Genomic DNA, 16,829 nt, shown 5'->3' with positions numbered 1-16,829 from the left:
CAAAAATAATTCAATGTTTTCATGTGCAAGTTCGACAAAAATCTGCATTTCTCTGACAGATTTGAGAAACAGCTTTTCTTCTCTGGGATTTACTTTGAGCTCACAGAAATATTTCCAGAGCAGACTCCCCAGAGCTGCTGAGAAAAATTGGACAAATGCATTAGCAAGCACGCTAACAAGCTGTCAACATGCATTTAAGATTTTCTCGCATTAGATGGCATTGAAATTTACATTTAATTTGATTTAATAAATAAAAAAGAAAAGGCTAAAGGGAGCGTGCATCCTGTGTGCAACAGTAAATAACATTTATTAATACTTGAGCAGAATAAAGGAATAATCCAGTGCCTTTAGCAGGTAGGAATATCTCTCAGAACTCAAACAGATCTTAATTCTCACCTTTAACTCCTTCACCATATTATGAGTTTGGAATTTAATTTTTTGCAATCTTAATGTTGGAGAAAAAGCTGTAAAGTACCTCATGAGATGTTACTAGGGGTTTAGGGAAAAAATGGATTTAGGTGATATATCACAATACTTCATTTGATGATGTATCGTGATACTTCATTTGGTGATATATTGAAATACTTCATTGGACGAAAGAATCGTGATGCTTCATTTTGTGATACATCGCGATGCTTCATTTGGGGATACATCGTGATGCTTCATTTGATGATATATTGTGATACTTCATTGGGTGAAAGAATTGCGATACTTCATTTGGGGATACATCGCGATGCTTCATTTGGGAATACATCGCGATGCTTCATTTGGGGATACATCGTGATGCTTCATTTGATGATATATCGCGATGCTTCATTTGATGATATATCGCGATACTTCATTTGAAATATTGCGATGCTTCATTTGGGGATATATCGCTATACTTCATTAGGTGAAAGAATCGCGATGCTTATTTTTGTGATACATCGCAAAGCTTCATTTGATGATATATCGCGATGCTTCATTTAATGATATATCGTAATGCTTCATTTGATGATATACTGTAATGCTTCATTTGATGATATATCGCGATGCTTCATTTGATGATATATCGTAATGCTTCATTTGATGATATATCGCGATGCTTCATTTGATGACAGATCCCGATACTTCATTTAATGATATATTGCGATACTTCATTTGTGATATATCGCGATGCTTCATTTGATGATATATTGCGATACTTCATTGGGTGAAAGAATCGCGATGCTTCATTTGGTAATATATCGCGATGCTTCATTTGATGATATATCGCGATGCTTCATTTGATGATATATCGCGATACTTCATTGATATATTGCGATACTTCATTTGTGATATATCGCGATGCTTCATTTGATGATATATTGCGATACTTCATTTGATGATATATCGCGATGCTTCATTTGATGATATTTGTATCTATTTAAAATGCTCACATATTCAATTATTTATGGGTGTCTTCAGCGTCTTACTCTAGTTTTCCACTTTTTTCTTATACTGAAAAATGTCGTGCAAGTCAGACAATGTTGATTTTTCCCATTAGGAAGAAATATTTAATTTACGAAAAGAAAAGCACCCTGAATTTGCTTGGGTTAAAGCAACTTGTATACGAGTTACAGAGCTTAATTTTGTGATCTTTGAATAAAATGAATTTTACCATTTCATTACAAAAAGGTAACATAGCATTTAGGTAACATGTTTTTCTAAGTCATACTCATAAAAAGTTATGAAAATTGTGCTGGTACAATCTTTGGTTACATCATGAAATATATTGTATCGTGAGTCTGGTATCATGATAAGTATTGTATCTCCAAACTCCTGTCAATACACACCCCAGATGTTGCTGCATTAAAAAAATCCAACATTTTTATTTATTCATTTTTTACAGTTTGACATTTCTGTGGTATAAACTATGTCAAGTTTTGTGACTGGTAAATGTGGAAGAAAATAAAAATGCAACAGGGATGGAAGAAGGCAGCAGAATGAGGAGGGCAGGCTCCTCTTTTATTTAAGCAGAAACAAACAAAAGATACCACTGAGGCAGGAATTCAGGAGAACCGACAGAAAACGAGTGCAGGAAAAGTCAAGCAGGCAGGAATGAGAAGAAAAGAGGAAAACACATCGATGGGGATTCCACAGGAGGGGAAAACCAGAAGAAGAAGAAAAAACTGGCAGATCAAGGACAAAACAAACGTATGAGACGCTAACAGGAAGTCAAGCACAATAAAATACACCAGAAACAGTATTTTTTTTTTTAAAGAAAACCAGGATTTAAAAAAATGCCAATGTGAAAACGGACCATGGCAAAGTCTGGAAGAAAGCATTGGAAAAATTAGCCCAAATTTCCTCATTTTTTCTGACTAAATTTGCTAAAAACAGTCAAACAAAGAGAATAAAAAAAGGCTAAAATGCAAATTAATACTGAAGCATCATCTCAAAATATCAAAACAGATGCAAAAAGGGTCTAAGCACATTGAAATATTAAATATATCAATACATATCTTTATAACAATAAACAAGCTAAGCGATATTCAATAGGTCAAAATATGTGATAAATATGTCAGAATATTGCTAAAAAGATATTAAAAAAACTGTAATGTAAAAAACTACTATTCTAAAACAACATTTCTCCCTGTATTTTTGTCTGTTTAGTTTAAAAATATATTTTAAACTGGATGTAAGACAAAATTAACTAGTAATTTTTTATCAAATTAAATATATTGTCTTCAGACAATAATCTTTGTTTGTTTAAAGTCAATTTATTTGGAAATAAATCATAATTTAAACACTATCTTTTTTTGTATTAGCATAATATTTTTAACAGAATTTTTATTTGTGGTTTGATGAAAAGTCTTGGTCTCTATTTTATCTAGTATTACTGTAGATTAAATGGTTTAGAAACAAGAACAGATGGAGGGTTGTGGCTCTTAAAAAAGTATATTTTTGGAACAAATTCCTTTAAAAAGTAAAAAAAAATAATAAAATCAGCAGTAATTACTTGGTTTGTGAGAGAATGTTTCCAATTAAAGTAATATACCCAAACATGAGTGCTTAGAGCCAATTTAAAGATTTGTATTTTTCTTAAAAGGGCAGAACATTACAAATGCCACCAAATAAATTCTACGTGTTTCATTGACAAACGTCTTCTCTTATAACAAAGAAAATACTTTGGCATTCTATGTTTTTATACCTTGTTTGGAGAATGACATGTTTGAGCTCCTTTTTTTAACGTTGTAATCAAAACTGGCATAAAAGAAAATACTCTAAAATTAGCTTACACTTTTTTTTTCCAAATAAAATGAAGCTGGTTGGTTCTAAAATAGACTATTTTAACAGCTGGAAGCACCGAATTCTAAAAGTAAACTTGGTTAAATAAGGTTTATTTTGTTTGCTCAAAAGAACACAGTTGCCAAAGCAGGTAAACTTCCCACTAATGTAAGTAAAAACCCAAGAATAGACGTAAAGGTGCTAAACAACGCTGAGCTTCATTTACTTCTACAACTGACAATTGAAACAGATTAAAGACACAAAAGACTGCAGACAAACTCATTACTACAATGGAAAAACAAACAAAAAATGCCGTAAATTACTCTTTAACAAAGAACTGACAAAAAAATTCATATTGATTGAAATTGACCCTTTCATGAAATCCACAAAAAAAAATTATGTCATTTTATTAATGAGATAGCGTCAATTATAATCTGTTATATGATTTGCTCACTTTAGTCTAAGAGGCAATTAATAATAAAATATAAATGTTTAGTAGCACTAAAGTATAAAAAGTCTTCATTTAGTATAAAAAAAATCCATTAATTCTCACCAAAAAGTTTAGAAAAAGTTAGCTAAAATTTTCCCGCCAAAATTGCAGCCATTTTGAAAGCCTTTCTACTGCCCCTAGTGGAATGATGGTGAACTACAGGATAGAAAACATGGACTCAGTGACATACAAAGGGTCTTTAAGGAAAGTTTGGATCCTGTAATACGATAGAGGTCTCAGACATGTAACAAATATGATACAAACGCTTACAGTGTGAGAATAATTAAAAAAGACATCACAAACAGATTCGATAGCAAATTCTGTTTTAAAAATGTAGCTAAAAATCTAAAACTACTGTAAAAGGGTAAAGATTTCCAAATACTTTATGGCTCTACTGTAAAATTAAATGATTTTTTCCATGTAAACAGATAAGGATTTAAAAAAAAAAAACATAAAAAAAGAAGTTTGCTAATATTTAAATTAATTTTAATCTCTGAAGCTGAGAGTTTGCTGTATTTTTAAAGCATTTGCAGCTTTTAAAAATTACTTTCAGTAAGCATCAAGTATTTCATATTAAAATAATAAAAAGATCATTCATATTGGACATATATAAACCATAAATTAAAAAATATATATGCAAAAGATAACATACTGAAGCAGCTGTTGCAACCAATGTTTATCAGAAAATAGCAAAGAAAAGTTATGTATTCATGTTTCTGCATGTTTGCATCAGAGTGAATGAGGACGGTGATTTAACATAAAATATCTTGAATCTGGGAAAAAAGTTTCACAGGAACCCCAAAAATGGCTGATGGGAAGCTGCTGTTTTCCACTTACGTCTCATGTCCCTGAAGTAAATGGTCTGTCTGTTGGGGTTCAGCAGTTGGATCACAGAGTCGTCGTTGTTCTTCACTCGACAGCTGATGATGGCCGTGTCCCCCTCCACCACAGACACATTATCTGTCACCAGGTTTTGACTCACAACTGGATCAGAAAAACACAAAACAGAAACTTGGATTATTATGTCTGGGAAATTGGGGGAACGTTTGTGTTGGGGTTGTTTTGAACAAACACTGAAAGGGAAATGAAGGAACAACAGGATGTTATGTTTAAGTCTTGCTGTAATCACATTTTGATGTGTTGTAAAAGCGTTCCCAGCGGTCTTTTAAATGGGATGATGCCCTTTTGATGGTGCATTCACGCCAGACGCAGCAGGAAGGTCAAGTTTCAATGTTAAGTCAATTTAAAGGCGCGGTCTGACGTCTTGGATTCAGGCGTCAACCAATCAGGGACTAAGGTTTGGACATGTGACATTTTCAAAAGGTAGAAAAAATATATTCAACATGGCGGCTCCATGCGAGGATTTTTGTCCTGAACTTGCATCCATTTTCTTAACCCGCGGGGGCCATGGGGTTACCGTCCAGCAAATATTTCAATGGGGGCCTCATGTGGTCAACCTTTGGGCTGAATTGGTAGGCCCAGGTGGGTTTGGGTCCCTATGCCAACAGCCGCCCGGTGGATAGTGTAGCGAGTTAGCGAGCAAGACCACTGAGTCTCCACTCAAGCCAATGTGGGCAAACACAGATGGGGCCACCATGGAAACCCACCTGGGGCCCAACAATTCAGCCTAAAGGGTAACTATATCGGGCCCACATTGAAATGTTCGCTGGGCGGAGACTGTCCTGGTCACTGTTTTGGTAGATGGTGAATACTTGTATAACACTTTCTTCCTCAAAGGCCCAAAGCGCTTTACAGTCACGCACATTCACACACTGATGGCGGCTCAGCTGCCGGACGCTGGCGCCAACCTTCAACAAGAGGCAGTTGAGGTTCAGTGTCTTGCCCAAGGACACTTCGACACAAGGCGGGAATCAAACCTGCAATCTTCCGATCAGGAGTCAACCGCCTTACCGCTGTACCGCCACAGCCGTTTTTCAAGACCATATTCAGTCAGGACAGATCGCTAGCCTGTCGCAAAGCCCATGGAGATACTGCAACGCTAGCCAGCCGCCAGTTGGATAGTTTAGCAAGCTAGTAAAACCTGCTGCTCAGGTACCTGGCCGAACTAGTGAGCTCCACTATTCAAGCTGAGCAGTGGAGCTCGCTATGCTTGCCCGACGGCGGTAAGCTGCCTGGTGAAGGAAAACCGTCCTGAGTGTGCGAGATCGCTCTAGCGTCATGGGCTTATGATGTTTTTCTTTTTTTTCCATTAAGATAATAATACAAAGGTCCTCCAGCTTTATTTTTATTACCCCCTTGATGCTCAGACTGGGCCACAAACAAACAAAAGAACGTTCAAAATGGCCGCCATCGAGGCGCAGGTCCTGCAGTAAATGGTGAAATTCACTTTGAATGATCTAGTGAACCTAGACAGGACGATGTGCTTGACGGTGCCTCTGTAAAGCTCTCCAAAACACATGAACCCGAGCTACTCGCTCAACATCATCCATGTTTTCAATGATATGACAACAAAATGAAGGAAGTCCAGAACAACTTTGCTCGCTCCGCAGCCGAGGCATCAAGGATAAGTAGTAAATGTGACACGCGTCAAAAGAGACGCAAATTTGAGGAAGCATTAGAACGTAGAACACTAGCATAACTAACTTAACATTAGAGGCGCAACGAAAATGGCGAGCAAAATCAGAGCTATCCAGCCGTTCAGGTTTGAGCCAGATTTCAGGAGAAACAAAGACGTCTACAAGGGGAGGAGGAATAGAAATGGAGCAAGGAGACCCATCGCTCTTGCTGCTTCACCAAAAAGAGCTTTTTTAAACTGCATTTTGTCATCTGCTAAATAAAGAAATAATAGTTTTACCTGAAATTCTTTTCTACATGTCCTCCATCAGGAAATAAATTCAAGAACATCATTTTCATGGGGATAATTAGGAAATAATGAAGCATATACATCTCATGACACCTATATGATTCTTATTTTCAGTGCTACAACTACAATCATAGTTCTTTAAAATGGCACATTTTTCAATATTATAGATACATTCTGTAAAGCAGGAGGAAGTGTTTGTCTTGTACTGCAGGCTTATGAACACTTTTACGAGTAAAAACAGCTGATTTATGGAGCTCCATGAACACTAAAGACCTTTTCTTTTTACCCACAGACAGGATGTACACACTCCAATTCTACGTCTCAGAAAATGACTTGGGTGTAATGTAATATTTAATGACTGGGAACATAATCAGAAGCAGATGGTGGGCCAAACAAGCTTTAAGTGTGTCCATGGGAATAAACACAAATTGGTTACGGCCGCCAGCCGCTCATCGACTGATGCTCAGATCGCCGCACTTCCTTGTTCCACAAACAAAGTCTCTGCCTGAAGAACCAGAAATGGATTCTTTCCAGCTCTATGACTTTTTGATTTGAAAAACTACAGCAATAACATCTCAGTCTTTGCTTTAGGGTGACGGTAAGCCTTTGGTGGTTCATTTTCAATGATCACACACAGTGGGCATCCTGCCAGTGGGTCCCCAACACAGTTCTGTGTCAGACACGAGATGTCCTTGGATGCATGAACCCCTCAGCAGGGAGGGGCTAAAAGCACAAACAGACAAATTTAGGGGATAGGTTAACTAACCTTGAAATGTTTGCTCTGCTATCTCTCCATTACAGAGAAAAAACACCAAATTAGAGAGGAAAATGCCGGCGGATCTGCACAGACTGGAGGTGAAGCTGAAGAATGTCAACATTTAGAAATAACACACTCAATGACCGACTCGTAAATAATCAACTTACACAGAAACCAATATAGATTTCTTTCTCCTAACCTTTCTCAGTCGGGATGTTCATACGGACACAGTAAACCTGTTTGGTATCGTTTCAAATATAATTCAGGAATGATGTGGTTTTGTAAACTCACAAGGTGTTCTGTCTCCAGTAAATGTTTAGAGGTAAAACTAAAAAAAGAGTTCTCATTTATGTGATAAATATATCAGAATGTTAGCAGTTCAAGTTCAGCTAAAGGTTATTATTCTGCATTTTATTTTGGTAGGACTGTCTGTTGTTAAATTGCATTCTGGGTAGCAGGAAGTTCAGCCTCTGGAAGAAATTATTTTAGTTTGGCTGTGTTGTAAGTCCCTCCCTACTCTCTAAAAAACTATAAAGTGCAGGACAATCTAGATTTGAAAAACAATTCAGACATCATGCTAACTACTTTTAAAATATTTTTAAACGGCAAATATGACACCACAATTTCAGAAAGTGAAAACTTAATACCAACATTTTACTAAATCTGTTTAAGACTCCACTGTGTTCTAATAGTAACAAAATTGATGGTTTTTAAAAAATTACATTTAAACATTTTTTTTGTGCAAAAATTGTTCAAATGCAATAAATTGTAGTTTATATTTGCCAATGTAGTGCGCATCAATTCACAATTTTTTTGTCTTTTTTTGCAAAGACTTCTGGGAAGTTTCTAGTGCACACAGATCTTTATAAAATGGCAAATGCACTATATAGTGAGTAGTAAAGGGATTTGGAGAAAGCTTGAATCTACATCCAAAGTTTTGTTGACCTTTGACCCCAGGAAGAGGTTGCCATCTTGAATTAAAAAAAAAAAAACTTTTAATATTAGCTACAAATTTAAGCTCCTCTTAGGAATTTAAATCTATTGACTCTGAGCTCTTGAACCATAATTGGAAAGCTATTTTGGAAAAAATGTGGTTTTAGAAGTTGTAGATTTCGAATTGCGTTAAAAACTTTGGATGTTAAGTAAAAAAACAAAACTAAAACAAATGTTTTCTCTGAAACTGTTCAAATGCAATGCATTGTGGTCTATATTTGTCAATCTAGTGAACATTGTTGCACAATGCTTTTTTTGCTGAGGATTTTTGAAAACTTCTAGGTCACTGGTTTTTGGAATTTTAGACTCTTTAGACGCTTTACAAAATGACAAATGTATGATATAGTGAAGGAATTCAGACAAAGCCAAAGTTTCCTGCTGTGTCCTATCATCTCGTCAAAACCAAATCTGTGAGACAGAAAGGTTTTCATTGACCAATACAAGAAGAAAATGTTCATTTCATGCATTTCATAAAGTCTTTCAAAGTTTGTTTTTCTGTATATTTGTTTTCAGGAAGTAGACCTAGCCCATGTGTTTTGTAGCTGGTTGCATTTGCATAAAAATGCATGTTTTCAGTCTAATTAACACATACAAATATTGTTTACATATAATCACATTTAGTTAAATTTAAAGCAACGACCCAATCGAGGAGATCCAGACAAACAACGCATTCACATCACGCCAGCATGAAGCCACAACTCTTTGATCTTTGGTTTCCACGGCAACGTTCATGACAGCTTCCTCAGTTATGATCCTAAAACCACATTTTCCTCTCTGTTTAGCATAACATTAAACAAATGTCAGAGCAGAAACTCGCAGATCTGTGGCTGTAACACAACAACTTCCCAGTGGTTCGGATCACATGATCGGAAATTGGAACGAATCAGGAAGTTTCCGACTCGGATGTTGCATTTGTATTTGTTTTATTCTCACTATTATATTTCAAGCTCATCATTACAAACGGAAACTCTACTAGAAGTCTGCAAGAATTGACTCCATTTTGATGCCGTTAAACGCAGCCCTAATTTTAGCCGATGGTGCATAAAAACAGTCCAGTCAGCAAAATATTCCTGATTCAGACTCAAGTTTATTGAAAAACTTCTGGTTTTGAGTGTAAATCAGATTTATTGTTCTTAAAGTTGAACAACTTTTTTGCCATTTCCTTAAACTCTCCAAAGATGTTTGTATTTTAATTAACTTAACCCGAGGTTTTAATTTGGCGGTTCTTGTAGCCACTTGAGGGAGTTAGTAGAGGAAGTCATTGATGGATGTGGTGGAAAGAATTTTCCAAAATAAAATGTCATTCCGAATCAGAAAAAGAAATACATAAATAATCAACTATTTTTTGGGTATATTTATATTAATCTGATATAGTTCACATACTGTAAAATGTAGTAGTGAAATAATTTATTTGTTAATATCATACAGTGTTACATGTTTTTTTTTAAAGGAAAAGTTCTAACAAAAATGTTCAGATCATTAACATTGTAAACATTGTTCTGCTTCTCCTGGAGGACGTTTCAGTTCGGCCACTAGGTGGCGATCGCGCTGTAGCATTACACCTTATTCCAGAAGAATGAGTGAGCAAAAATTACGCTTTAGACTACAAATAGTTGCTTTAAAAAATATTTCCTCAAAACTGTTTTGAAAGTTCATACCTGTGAGTTTATAAAGAAGTACATTAGTCAACAATGTATGTTAGCGTTAGCCGTCCTATGGGAAATTCTATTATGTGTTAGCATCAAGCTAGCAGACTTTAGCTTTCTACTTTCATGCATCAATTATTGATCTATTCAGCTTAAATCAATTCAAATTGATTTAATCAACCCAAAACGAGCTCAAACCATCTACCTGATGACCCAAACACCGGAGGTCAGATCTGGTCATTTCCAGCCGGATGTTCAGCAATCCGACATCAGCACCGCATGAACAATCCCAGTTAATGATGGTAAATAGACGAGTGTGAGGGCCAACCCGTCCTCTGATGTTTAAACACCGCTGTTGATTAGCTTCAATATGATCTGATGAAGGATCAGACAGCAGCACACGCCTCGTAAACATAGAAATGATGCATTACATTAGGATAAAAAAAGGTGTTTTAAAGACTAAAGTTTGTAAATCTTCGTATATCATCTGTACATTCTTCGAGGCTACAAGCTGGAGGAGATGATGGGAATACAAGAGACCAAACCTTCTCATTTGCATGCCCTGCTCCTCTAAATATTCCTGCCATTTAAGAGACAAGAAGGATGAGGTGGGAAGAGAGAAATTGCATTTTGCGATGCTGACAGATAAGGATGGACAGCTTAACAAACGAGATTCGGATCAGCATCCCTCGGTGGCCCCGACACGGCCCCAAATAAATGAACCTCCTCGTCTTTGAAATGCAACGCCGACCGCTGCTTTTCATAGATGTGCGGAGGTGGGCGGCGGCGGCGCTTATGATAATACGCTAACGCAGAACAAAATGCGCTTAAAGGCACCGGCTGAAGGTTACGAGGCTGCGAAGTGTCTGAGCTGGAACTCAAGCTGGCAGAATTACTTCAGATATGAACTGCACTGCTGTTGTGCTTAATTATTCCTGTAGTGCGAAATAAACACGTCTGGTAAGCTGGAAGTCGGGAGGAGGAAGTGGAAAAGCACTAATTACTGTCCGGCAACTGCCAAAAAACGATCCAAGAGAACACCTGAGACATCACAGCGGGCACAGGATGGTTACATCTCTAACAGATGCTTAATAGTTCTCCAACTATATTTTATAAAATCGTTCCTAGTGGTCTTTTATTTTGGCTGTTTTTAGCCAAAATCAAGAAGCCTGTTTTGTTTTTAGGACATATTTTCTGCAGAGCAGGAGAAATTCGCCTCTTGTTGTGGGCGGAAGTGAGCCTCGGCTCATTTCCCATCAACCCTTTGTTTACATTCTAGCTTATAGCCCCTCACAACCCCAACAGGTGAGCGATAGAGCTGCAGCCAGTTTTGAACCTTCATATATGATATTACAGCACGTGTCAAAGTCATGGCCCAGGGGCCGGATCTGGCCCTCAGGTAATTCTATCTGGCCCTCCAGATCATTTAAATGTTATTATTGTACCAAAGTTATCTTGCGCTCATTTCTAAGTTGTATAATTTTGACAAAATGTTGACAAAAATTTGACAAACATTTAGCTAATATAGCTAATATTTTAGCAACATGCTAGCTGTTTTGGCTACCCTAAGTTTTTTTTTTTTTAGGCTAATTTGGCGGTTAGCTAAAATTTTAGCATCTTCAGGGACCAAATTCCACTTTCAGCATTCTTAGCATTGTTGCAGGTAATGCCGTATATCTAGTTCATAATTATTTGAAAAAGTTACAGTTTTAAACGTTTATAAATGTAGTTTTAGAGTGTTCTATAGATGTTTATCCTGCTCGGCCCGCAACCTAAGGTGTGTTTTGGATTTTGGCCCCTTGTGTGATTGAGGTTGACACCCCTGCATTACAGGTATTTTTACTGTTTTACATCCTAACAGTTTAGTATGGAGCCACATTTGGGCCAATATTTTTTGATAACCAAATAAAAACAAATTGAAAAAAATATTGGTGTTTTTCCCCCCCCCCCAAAAAAAAAAAAAAGTAAAATGTCCAAAACGTTTTGCTATTCTAAAATAAACTTATTTTCAGCTTCAGCTGTTTTTTAGGTTTCAAACCCAAAATTTCAATTTCAAAACTTTTTTTAAATTTCATAACTGCATTACTTCAAACTCTGATATTGCATAAAATAAAGCCATTATCTGACCGTAATTATCACAGTTCTAAGTCTGTAAATGCACCGCGACTGAAGTTACCACCCTCATCGATTTTGATTGGTCCTCTGTGTTAGTCCCGCCCCAATGCGCCACAATGAGGCTGAAAGTTTTGAAACAGAAATTTTCAGATTCAAAAATGAAAAGAAAAAATAAAGTGAAAGTTAAATTTTAAGTTTTGAAACCTAAGAAACAGAAGATGTGAAGCTGAAAATAGATAAATTTTTTTAGAATAGTAAACTTTTCGACATTTTGCATTTTGCATTTGGCAAAACACCAATATATATTTAAGTTTTTTTTGTTTGTTTTTTTTCAGATTTCAAATAATATTTTCCCCAATTTAGCGGGTATATTACACGTTCTGACACAAGTTTTAAAAAAAAAATGCTTCTCTTATCAGCTAAAGATACCAGCTGAGAGGAGGACCCTTATTCTCAAAGTACTTTGAAATCATCTATCTTAATGTAATTTTTGAAAAGTGTAGTTTAATTTGAGAATGTGGTAAAGGGTGTCTTTTTTAAGCAGTTTGATGTGTTTTTCTAAAAGGGAAATGGCTTTGTTACCAAACTTTGTAAAAGACAAAAAGACCATTTGTATTGTTGTGGGTCTCTAAGATTAAACAGCTTCAATGCCAACTGTGTTTGCATCGGTTTATCCTGTTTATGTCTGCAGAACAGACACTCCCTATTGAACAACTTTTTACTCTTAACGTCAAAATTTGAGGAGTTTCAATGTCTCCATGCACTAACTGCTAATGGTGAATACCTTGACTGAACTTGTGAAGACTTAAGTCAGCAAATCAGCAGCAGGTATGGTAAAACCCTTTTTTTACCTGAGAGAAACAATCTAAATTTAAAATAGATAAAACACCTGAGTGTTGTTGAAAACTCCCAAACTAAAGTTGAATTCACGCCAGAGTCTCAGATCCTTATCTCTGTAAAGACACCAGCAACAGAGATCGGTTGAGTGAAGATAAAACTAATCCACAAATTATTTTTAAAAAATTACAAAAAAGGATGACTGAGACCTTTGCTAAAATAAAAGCAGCTGTTAGGAGTCAGCAACTCCCCCTGTGTCCAACAACAGTCAAGACTAAACATCGGAAAATAGAAATGTCACCAAAATGAAACAACAAATCTGAAACAAACTAAGATTTGCTGAGAAAACCTAAACTAACCTGGAAAAAAGACTCAAACCCCCAAATGAGCTCTGCTGCCATCAGGTTCCTCCTCTGCAGAAGCACAGCTCTGATGAGAGAGTTCAGGTGAGCCCAATCAGCTGATCAGGTGACCACAGTCATTAATGAGGGGAGGAGCCAAGGCAACACGGCGCCAAATCAGTAAAAACTGATGTGAAACTTTGTTTCAAGAATCTTGCAGGATAAATAATCTGATCAAGGAAGTTTTTTGAAAGGAAACAATCAAAATTTAAGAAAAAGTGTTTGAGTGACTCATTTTTTTTTCTTAAAGTAAGAATTCTAGGTCGATTTATTTATTTATTTATTTTGTTTAAATAAAGACATTTTATCTTTCAAATGTTAAGACTTTGACATCTTTCTAGGGAATCTGGTTTGCGGTGTAATTATATCAGGTACAAAATCATCTCCAAAAAACTAAATTGACTTGTGAAAATAGTAGAAAACGAAACACAAAAAAGCCGCAGATCCGCTTTTCCACTATTAGAAAACAACTTGTTAAAGAGTGTCACGTGTGCCAAAGCATCGAGTTCACCAGCTAATGTGCAGGACTTAAGGACTAATGATCCACTTTTTCAAAAAAAAAGAAAAGAAAAGTCTTGTATCAAAGCTTTTAGTGAAAGTGATTTATTTCCAGTCCTCCTCAACAGCACGGGAACAGAAAGATAAACTTCCCTAACTGAAATGGACATTATGGTAATAGCCCATTAGAGATGGTGGGAGTAATGCATAATTGTTAGTCTTGGATGCACTTATTGCACTTTCTTCAAATGTCTAAATCTATCACTTAATTTGCCTTTCCAACTGGAGATGAGCTTAAGTGCATTCCCACACAAACAAAAGGATCCATCCGTCTGGGTTTGACTTCCTGTGACGCAGAAACTGACTGAACGAAATCAGAATAACCACAGAATCATCAGGAGGAAGGGGTTAAATTCTCAGGAAATTACATAATAATTGGATTTATTTAACCAGTTTTGGTAGAAATATGCTTACATGGAGAAACATTGTTCGGTAGTGTTATTAAAGCCAACGGGAACGGTTCTATTATTTGAAATATCTTCATTACCGTCTTTTGATTTGATTTGATTTATTTATTTACACACATAAAAATGAAAAATAAAAATACAAGCAAAATAAAATACAAAAAGTAAAATCATGTGATGCTGTGTTACAGAAACCCATCTGGGTTTATTCGAGACGGTAACACAAAACTGTCGAGAAATAAAATAAGTAACAGTGAGTAAACAAATAGAGATCTAGACTGAAGAATCTAAAGCAATAAACCAAAAAACTCTAAAGTAACAAATCCAAATCCGAGCAGACAGACGCGTGTCTCCAGCTCTCCTCAACTCTTCGGCTTTTAAAGTCTTTTAAAGCAACTTTAATCCCCGAGCTGCTGCAACCACTGCCACAACGAGGAGAGTTGAACATGGCGCCGAAGAAAAATTTTGAGCTCAAAACCGCGTTAGCCAACATACAGGCTAAGCTAACCCCAGCAGTTCTCCCTGAAGCTAAGCTAGCAGCTCTGCTGGAACTTGAAGCTGAAATATAACCGCTGCTACAACTCGTGGAAGATTTCCGTCAAGAAAAGGCACGTAACGAACAATGAGATAATCGCCAAGATCTCCTGGAGAGAAGGATGCATGACATAGATGGTGCTACTAGTGCTAGCATGGATGCTAACGGAGATGTGATGAATGCTAACCCGACCTTAGAGGATCAAGTTGGAGTATTTCTTGCGTCTAAAGGGATTTCCTTGGACCTAAATACTGTTGAGGTCTGTCATCCGCTCGGATAAACCAGCGATCCCGATCAGGTTTGTGAATCTAAAGCACAAGATAGCTCTGATGAAAAAGCGCAAACACCTGAAGAGGTCTAACGTCTTTCTTAACGATCATCTTTGTAAATATTACATTGATCTGGCGAAGGCTCCTACGATCGAGGAAACAGATCCACAGTACGTGGACTCTGAACTCCAGAATCTTTGTCAAACCACTCGGACCACCGGACCTTACAAAGCCTCTGGAAATAAAATCCATGAAATACTTTGAGAACTTTGGGATTACGCACTTTGAACCTTTAATTCAAGCAGAATGTGAAATGTGAACTCAAAAAACCGCTGGATGTGAACTCTGACCCGATTCTAAACTGCAGAATGAGCACATTTCCCTTGAAATGAGACCTTCACAGTCTCTCAGTCATAACAACGAGGAACGATTATGTGGCCTTACATTTTTTCCTAAGCTGTGATGTTGCACTAAATCTGCTTAAATGTCTTTCCAACTTATTATTTTTTGTGTTATTATAATCATTCTTTGATAAATACAATCTGCACAAATTGTATTTTATTTTAATTAGAATATTTTGATTTTTTTCTCCATTAACTAATGAAGATGATTTTTTATTTTTATAATCATTCTTTGATAAATACAATCTGCACTAATTGTCTTTTTTTAATGAGAATAATTATATCTTTACTGCATTAGCAAATGAAGATGATTTAATTATTACATTTTTGCATTATCATAATTCTTTGAATACAATCTGAACAAAGTGTCTTTTTTCAATGAGAATATTAGATTATTGTTACAGATTAATATAAATGATTTGTCGTGGATGCTTTGAAATTTGATTACATCAATTATATTAATGATCCTTAATAGCCTGAATCTATTAATATTTGATATTAAGTCCTGAACGGATATTGATAATTCATGTAGAGAAAATGGTATGGTCCAGTCGGGGTGGGATTATACAAGTTCGCTTCCCTCCACTTCCTTCCATTCTACTTGTGATTCATTCAGTGATATGTTATTATGTATTATGACCTGATTGCTTATATAAACAATTTCATTCTTCATTCAAATAAAATAATTATATGAAAATTTAATTAGTAAACTTGTTTTAAACAAAATCAAACCCCATTTTTATACATCAATATACATATATTATACATACAATCAAAATCATTTTAAGGCTATTTTTATTTAATCTTGCTATCAAGAACTCAAACTCATTTAATAATTTAAATGACAAGTCTCGTTTATTTTTTAGCCACATGACATTAGTCCTTAAGAGTCAATCAGACAGATTTTAATTCTTTACTGATCTGTAAAAAGAAATCAGAAAGCTGTTTGTCCGCTTGATAAATAAAAGGCCTATTTTTGGCTAAGCTTGATAGAAAAAAATCATTTTCACTACTAATTATTCATATAATCGTGAAACAAACATGCATATAGAGCTGCAGGAGAAACTATGTGAACCCCTTGGAATGACTTGGTTTTATGTCTGAACTGGACTCACAATTGTGTTCAATAAAAACATGAAAACAAAAATTGATGTGATTTAAGCAGGAAATGTTTTTATCCTTTATTGTAATTTACATTGACATAAAAAACTGTACTGCCAAAGGGTTCACATATTTTCTCTTGCAACTGTAACATTCTTACATCAAGAAAACACAGTATTTTCTCAAACTAAGTACAAAAATGCTGCGTCCTGATTATTGAGACAAAAACTCCACAAAGAAGTGGTCCAA

General features: G+C 35.9%; 1 protein-coding gene across 6 annotated transcripts in view; it reads right to left on the bottom strand.

The window, feature by feature from the left end:
* Window positions 1-16,829, bottom strand: part of LOC112142621 (cell adhesion molecule 1) — a 565,507-nt gene that overhangs the window by 139,999 nt on the left and 408,679 nt on the right. For 5 of the 6 annotated variants that reach the window (XM_024266107.2, XM_024266110.2, XM_024266109.2 and 2 more), the window contains exon 2: window positions 4,577-4,723. In XM_024266107.2, coding sequence (XP_024121875.1) covers window positions 4,577-4,723 — 147 coding nt within the window. Of the gene's footprint in view, window positions 1-4,576; window positions 4,724-13,270; window positions 13,411-16,829 lie in introns of those variants that run through there. The other variant, XM_024266113.2, reaches the window with a different exon arrangement.

The sequence above is a fragment of the Oryzias melastigma genome, linkage group LG14 (genome assembly GCF_002922805.2).
Source record: "Oryzias melastigma strain HK-1 linkage group LG14, ASM292280v2, whole genome shotgun sequence".
NCBI lineage: Eukaryota > Metazoa > Chordata > Actinopteri > Beloniformes > Adrianichthyidae > Oryzias > Oryzias melastigma.
This window is presented reverse-complemented; position numbering and strand designations above follow the sequence as displayed.